The 7,571-nt window shown below is 50.6% G+C and overlaps 1 protein-coding gene across 1 annotated transcript in view; it reads right to left on the minus strand.

The window, feature by feature from the left end:
* The window catches only part of SPTBN4 (spectrin, beta, non-erythrocytic 4), a 106,827-nt gene that overhangs the window by 60,672 nt on the left and 38,584 nt on the right, over positions 1-7,571 (minus strand). The window contains exons 7-12 of the mRNA XM_011984235.1: positions 4,684-4,796; positions 4,401-4,588; positions 4,209-4,326; positions 3,783-3,941; positions 2,499-2,801; positions 488-638 (exon numbers count right to left, since the gene is read on the minus strand). Coding sequence (XP_011839625.1) covers positions 488-638; positions 2,499-2,801; positions 3,783-3,941; positions 4,209-4,326; positions 4,401-4,588; positions 4,684-4,796 — 1,032 coding nt within the window. The remainder of the gene's footprint in view (positions 1-487; positions 639-2,498; positions 2,802-3,782; positions 3,942-4,208; positions 4,327-4,400; positions 4,589-4,683; positions 4,797-7,571) is intronic.

Below are 7,571 nucleotides of genomic sequence, written 5' to 3' on the forward strand. Positions count from 1 at the left end.
TAGCTGGGATTACAGGCACATGCCCCCATGCCTGGCTAATTGTTTTTTGTATTTTTAGCAGAGACGGGGTTTCACCATGTTGGTCAGGCTGGTTTCAAACTCCTGACCTCAGGTGGTCCACCCGCCTAGGCCTCCCAAACTGCTAGGATTACAGGCGTGAGCCACCACACCCAGCCAACACACAGGTCTTTTTAAATGGTATTCGTTGAGAGCAATCTGTGAAGGGCTTGGCACATAACAAGTGCTCGATAAATGTGGGTTATCACTGCAGAATCTAAAGCAGGAAGAGGTCGAGTGGTCCACCCTGCCACTCAGGGCATTGATTCTCCCCATGACTTCCTTATTGGAATGTGATCTTAGGCTCTGCTTAAATGCCTCCAAGGACAAGGAGCTCACTCTTTTCTTCTCTCAGGAATCACTCTTGCCTCTATCGGCAACAGTCCCAAGAGTCTCCAACCCCAGCCCCAGCCCCAGCCCCAAGACTCACCCTGCAGCTGGGAGAAGCGCAGGGCAGCGGCATTGAGCGCCTCCACCCGCTCGCTCTGGGCCACAATGTCTCCCTCCAGCAGTCCATGCTTCTGCAACAGGTCATCTGCCTCCACCAGGTGCTGCCCACACTCCGGGGACAGCAGCTGAGCCTACAAGCGGGGACAGCACTGAGCACACCTCTGGCACTGCCCTGGCCACTCGCCTCTCCCCCATCGCCTGTGCCAGCCCCTGCTGCTCTGCACTGTCACTCTTGACTCTGACCCGTCTTAGAGAGATATGGACCAGCCTCAAGACCCTCTTACCAGCTCTGTGGCCTGGGCTTAGTTTCCTCATCAGAAAGAAAAAAGCCGAGCCCCGGCTGTTGTCGGCTCTCACAGCTAGCAATGGTGTTCTGTCTCTGTCTCCCTCTTTCTCTACCTGTCTCTCTCTGAATGTTTCCATCTCTCGTGGACTCTACATTTCTGGGCTCTGTCACAGTAGCTTAGTCTCTGCTTCCACGTCTTTCTTGTCTATACATCTTTGTCTCCATCTCTCTCTGCATCTCTCTTTCTACATTTCTGCCCCTTTCCCTTTCTCTCTGTCTGTATCCTCCTTCCTTCCTTCCTTCTTTTCCTTCTTTTTTTTTTTTTCCTCTTCTTCTTTTTTTGAGACAGAGTCTGGCTCTGTCGCCCAGGCTGGAGTGCAGTGGCACGATCTCGGCTCACTGCAAGCTCCGCCTCCCGGATTCAAGCGATTCTCCTGCCTCCCGAGTGGATGTACCTTGCCCGGCTAATTTTTGGATGTTTTAGTACAGATGGGGTTTTGCCATGTTGGTCAGGCAGGTCTCGAACTCCTGACCTCAGATGATCTGCCTGCCTTGGCCTCCCAAAGTGCTGGGATTACAGGTGTGAGCCACCGCACCCAGCTTCTTTTTTTTTTGAGACAGGATCTCGTTCTGTCACCCAGGCTGGAGTGTAGTGGTGCAATCATGGCTCACACAGCCTCAACCTCCTGGGCTCAAGTGATCGTCCCACTTCAGAGTAGCCGGGACTACAAGCGCATGCCACCACACCTAGCTAGTTTTTGTTTTTGTTTTTATTTTTTTGTACAGACAGGATCTCACTATGTTGACCAGGCTGGTCTCAAACTCTGGGGCTCAAGCAATCTGCCTACCTCAGCCTCCCACAGTGCTGGTACCGCAGGTGTAAGCCACCATGCCCAGCTGGCTTCTATCTTTATTGTCTCATCTCTCTCTAGATCTGGTAGGTCTTTCTCTCTCTCAGATTGATTCCCATCTTCCTGTATCTTTCTCTGTAGCCATGCAGATTTTCATTGTCACCTTTGTGTCTGCCTCCCCCTCTCTCTGCCTCTCTGATTTCTCTCCCTCTCTCTCAAACTGTCACTCTCTCTCTGTCTGCATCCCTGGCTTACTCTGTCTCTGTATCTCCATGTCTTTTTTCATTTCTTTCTCTTTTTTTCTTTCTTCTTTTTTTTTTTTTTAGACAGAATCACATTCTGTCATCCAGGCTGGAGTGCAGTGGCACCATCTTGGCTCACTGCAGCCTCTGCCTCCTAGATTGAAGCGATTCTTGAACCTCGGCCTCCCAAATAGCTGGGACTACAGGCACATGCCACCACACCCAGCTAATTGTTCTGTATTTTTAGTACACAGGGGGTTTCACCATGTTGGACAGGCTGGTCTGAAACTCCTGATCTCAAGTGATCTGCCCGCCTCGGCCTCCCAGAGTGCTGGGATTACACGTGTGAGCCACTGTGTCCAGCATTTTTCTATTTCTCTATTCGTCTCCGTCTCTTTCTCATTCTGTTTCTTTGTCTGCCTCTCTTGTCTATCTCTGTATCTTTCTCTCACTCTCTCTCTTGTTCTCTCTTTTTGTCTTCCTGGCTTTCTCTTTATCTTCTTCTATCTCTGCCCTTCCCTTTCCAGCTCCAGCTGTCTGTCAACGCTTTCAGCGTCTGCATCCTCCCTTCCCTCCGGCACTCCACCCGCATCCGCGGCCCCCGCCTGGCACCTGCATCTCCTCCATCCAGTCCACCATGTACACCATCTCCTGGAAGACCTTCTGCAGGGCCAGGTTCTGCTCGAGCCGTGTCCGCCGGGCACCCACAAGCCCAGTTAGCAGGGCCCACTGGCGCAGGACGCTGTCACGCTGGGCTGCCACCCGCCGGATATCGTAGTAGCCTTCGGCCGCCAACGCCTGGGCCAGCTCCGCCACACCCTGTACCCGCTCCTCGTAGGCTGCAATGTCTGCCTCGATCGCTTCGTGTTTCTTCATGGCTGCCTCCACTGCGGGCAACTCATACCCAAAGTTGTCCTGGGGCAGTGAGCCAGACACTAACCCATGCTGCCTCAGCAGTCCACCTATTACCTTGACCCTGTGTGACCCTGGGGACTCCCCCCTCCATTACCTTGGAGACCGGCCCTGCCCTCCCTAGTTATCCTGGAGACCAGCCCCGCCCTCCCCTGTTACCCAGGTAACCTGGAGACCAGCCCCACCCTCCACTGTTACCTTAGAGACCAACCCCACCCTCTCTTGTTACCCTGGAGACCAGTGCCACTCTCCCCAGTTACTCTAAAGACCAACTCCCCTCCCCTGTTGCCCTGGAGATCAGCCCATCTTCCACAGTTACCTTGGAGACCAGCCCCATCCTCCCTTGTAGCCCTGGAGACCAGTGCCACCCTCTCCAGTTACCCTGGAGATCAACCCCACCCTCCCCTGTTGTCCTGGAGACCAACCCAATCTTCCCCAGTTACCGTGGAGAACAGACCCACCTCCTCTGTTGCCCTAGAGACCAACCCCACCTTCCCATTTCCCTGGAGACCAGCCCCACTCTCTCCAGTTACCCTGGAAACAAGTCCCACCCTCCTGTTACATCGCTAACCTTAAACTTGTTACTCAGGAAAGAGGCTTCCCCTGTCCTGGAGATTAGGGACCAGGTTTACCTGACTCTGTTACTTAGGAAACCAATTATATCCTCCTGAGTTACCCTAGACACAAGATACAACCTCTCTTGTCATTTAAAACACTCCCCCTATTGCTGAAGAGACTAATTCCGCCCTTTCTAGTTACCCTGAAGACCAGCCTCACTCTCCCATTACCCTGGAGATCAGGCCCATTCCCCTCACCCAACAATCACCTAGAAGACCAAGTCTCCCTTCCCATCCTCATTTATCACCAGGAAACTAATCTAACTCTTCCCTGTTGCCTAGGAGATCAAGTCTCCCTCTTTGGTCCCAGGACCATCAGCCCCGCCCTCCCTCCCTTTCCCCCGGAGCCAAGCCCTACACCTTGTACCTGGGAGACCAGACGCTGGTTCTCATTCAGCCAGCTCTCCCTCATAGCCACCTTGTGGTCAAACCTCTGTGCCAGTAGTTCCAGCTTCTCCTGCCGAATCAGCTCAGCCCGTAGGGCAGCCTCCCGCTCATGCTCAGCCTTCTCCAGCTCACCCCATGCCTGCAGGAGATGGGAGGAGGCAGTCAGACTCTGACAGCTCCCCACAGTTTAATGGTCTTGACTTAGTCTGAGGCCACTCATAGCATTATGGCAACTTCATGCAAATTGGAAAACATGTTGCTTCTTTATGACACTTTACTACTGAAAAACTGTCAGAATGAATATCTAATCCACCATGCCTACAATGTGAATGATTCCCTTGAGCAGTGTGCAACCTATACAACTCCACAGTGCAACTCCACCTCTCCCCTGCATCCGTGGCCTTACCTTATCAATATCCCAGATGCCACAGCCCTCCCGAGGCACAAAGAGGCGACGGTTGCAGGCACGCAGTTTGCTCTGGATGCTGAAGAGCAGCACCTCTAGGTTCCCCTTCTCCTGGAACCTGAAGGAGCATGAGCTCAGGAGCCCTGCCGTCATGCCACCCCTGCCCGCCGTCCCTCCAGAGCTGGACCTCACTTGACAGGCTTCTCCAGCGTGCAATAGGCCGTGAAAGCCTGGAGTTGCTGCTGCACCCCACTTAAGGAGTTGGCAAATTTCTGGTTGCTGATGAGGCCCACGGTGCGGTGAATCCAGGCCAGCAGCTCGGCCGCCAGCTCCTCGTAGCGTTCTATGATCTTACCCACCTCCAACACCTGGTCCAAGACCTGACACAGCAGAGGAAGCAGGGGTCAGCCTCATCCCACCCATGCCTGCCGCCAGCTCCCAGCTTCCCACTCACCCACTCCTTGGCTCCTTATACCTTCCCGATACGCTTCCCCTCCACAGCCAGAGCCTTCATCTTGGAGAAATAGTGGTAGAAAGAGACCACATAGGTGATGATGGACTTCTCATCTGGAGCCTCCATGTTCACATCTGGAGGGAAGAGGGGGTGGGAAACAAGACAGTGGGCACTTTGACAGAGTGCTTGAAGGTATTGGGTGGAGGGATGGAGAAGCCACTCTCATTAGCTGTGTGATCTTGGGCAAGATAATTAACCTCTCTGTTCCTCAGGTTTTGTCAAATAGAAATCTACCTCCTGGGATTAAATAGTGCCTGACACATATAAACCACCATAGACAAACAGCTATACTTTTCTTTTCTTTTTTTTTAAGATGGAGTTTTGCTCTTGTTGCCCAGGCTGGAGTGCAATGGCATGATCTTGCCTCACTGTAACCTCCACCTCCCAGGTTCAAGCGATTCTCCTGTCTCAGTCTCCCAAGTAGCTGGGGTTACAGGCATGCGCCACCATGCCTGGCTAATTTTGTATTTTTGGCAGAGACAGGGCTTCACCATGTTGGTCAGGCTGGTCTCGAACTCCTGACCTCAGGCGATCTGCCCACCTCGGCCTCCCAAAGTGCTGGGATTACAGATGTGAGCCACCGTGCCCAGCCTATACTTGTTTCTTGAACACACCATTCTAGTTCCACCTCAGGGCCTTTGCATGTGCTGTTCTCACTGTCTGGAGCACTGCTCCTCTTCCGTGTTCCTAATTCCCGCTTATGCTTCAGAACCCAACTCAACTTTTTACTTTTTTTTTTCAACAGATGGAGTCTGGCTCTGGCTCTGTTGTCCAGGCTGAAGCACAGTGGTGCAGTCATAGGTCACTGCAGCCTCAAACTCCTAGGTTCAAGCAATCCACCCACCTCAGCCTCCTGAGTAGTCAGAACTAAAAGTGTGCACCATCATGCCTGGCTCAGTTCAAATTTCCTTAGACAAGCCTCCGTGTTCACTGTGTCTATAGTTGGTAATCCTCATGTTATTCTCCTCTTAGCATCTTATGATGTCCTTCCCAGAATGTATCACAATTTGTAATTACCTACTCACTTACGTGATTATGTCATTATCTAGAGCTTGAGTTTCGTGAGGACAAAACTATGCCTATTTTTTTTCTTTTCTTTTATTCTTTTATTTATTTATTTATTTACTTATTTTTTGAGGCAGAGTCTCAAGCTGCCACCCAGACTGGAGTACAATGGCGTGATCTTGACCTACTGTGACCTCTGCCTCCCAGGTTCAAGCGATTCTCATGCCTCAGCCTCCCAAGTAGCTGAGATTACAGGCACACACCACCACGCTCAGCTAATTTTTGTAATTTTTTTTTAAATAGATTTTTTCTTTTTTATAAAATAGGGACAGGGTCTCACTGTGTTGCCCAGGCTGATCTTGAACTCTTGGGCTGAAACAATCCTCCTGCCTCAGCCTCCCATAGTGCTGGGACTATAGGCATGGGCCACTATGCCCGGCCATATGCCCGTCTTAGTTACCACTGTTCTGCCTTCCCCGGCACACAGTAGATGCTAAATAAAAATTTAGTTAGCTTGTAAATGGTGCACGAGGCTTGATGTCAAGAAACAGGCTTTGGGGGCAGCATCCACTTGAATCCCAGTTCAACACTTACTCACTGCATGTCCTTAGAAAATAACCTGGCTTCTCTGAGCCTCAGTTTCCCCATTGTTATAATAAAGATGATCATGGTTCCTGCCTCCTGGGAACAATGTAAGTATTAGAAAGACCAGCCTGGCACAGAGGGGAAACTCAACAAATTCTAACATCATTGTAATTGGTGGTCGTTTTTGCTTTTTGAGTCGGGATCTGGAGTGCAGTGTTGCAATCAGAGCTCACTGCAGCTTTAAACTCCTGGGCTAAAGTGATCCTCCTGCCTTGGTCTTCTGTGTAGCTTGGACTACAGGTGTGTGCCACCACGCTCAGCTAAAATTTTTCGTTTCTTTCTTTTTTTTTCTTTCTTTCTTTCTTTTTTTTTTTTTTTTTTTTGTAGAGATGGGATTTCGCTATGTTGCTCAGGCTGGTCCTCAACTTCTGGCCTCAAGCGATCCTCTTGCCTTAACCTCCCAAAGTGCTGGGAGTACAGGCATGAACCATCACCATGCCCGATTGATATCATTTTAATTTACCCATTGGATGCACAACAGTATACCTGGCCTTTATTCTTCACTGCATTGTCCAACTGACATCCATTAGCACCTACTATGTACCAGGCACTGAGCATAGGATACAGCTATAAGAGGCAGGGTAGAGGACTGATTAAAACCATGAATTCTGGAGCCATAAGGTCTGGTTTCCTGATTTGCAATGTGATGCTGGGCAAGTGAAGTCACATCCCTGAGCTGTCATTCTCATCACTTTAGAAGACAGGTTAAACCAGGAATGTGACTCAGGCCTGTAATCCCAGGCACTTTGAGAGGTCAAGGTGGGAGGATCGCTTGAGTACAGGAGTTTGAGACCAGCCTGGGCAACATAGTGAGACCCCATCTCTAAAAAAAAAAAAAAAAATCAAAAATTAGCTGAGCATGGTGGTGCACACCTATAGCCCCAGCTACTCAGGAAACACAGTGAGACCCTGTCTCAAAAATAATAATAATAATTAAACAGGATTTAAATATTAAATTCAGTTGGATAAAAAAATAAATAAGTAGGCCAGGTGTGGTAGCTCATGCCCGTAATCCTAGCTCTTTGGGAGGATGAGGCGAGCAGATCACTTGAGGTCAGGAGTTTGAGACTAGCCTGGCCAACAACGGTGAAACCCCGTCTCTGAGGCCGGGCGCGGTGGCTCAAGCCTGTAATCCCAGCACTTTGGGAGGCTGAGACGGGCGGATCACAAGGTCAGGAGATCGAGACCATCCTGGCGAA

The sequence above is a fragment of the Mandrillus leucophaeus genome, unplaced genomic scaffold (genome assembly GCF_000951045.1).
Source record: "Mandrillus leucophaeus isolate KB7577 unplaced genomic scaffold, Mleu.le_1.0 Scaffold106, whole genome shotgun sequence".
NCBI lineage: Eukaryota > Metazoa > Chordata > Mammalia > Primates > Cercopithecidae > Mandrillus > Mandrillus leucophaeus.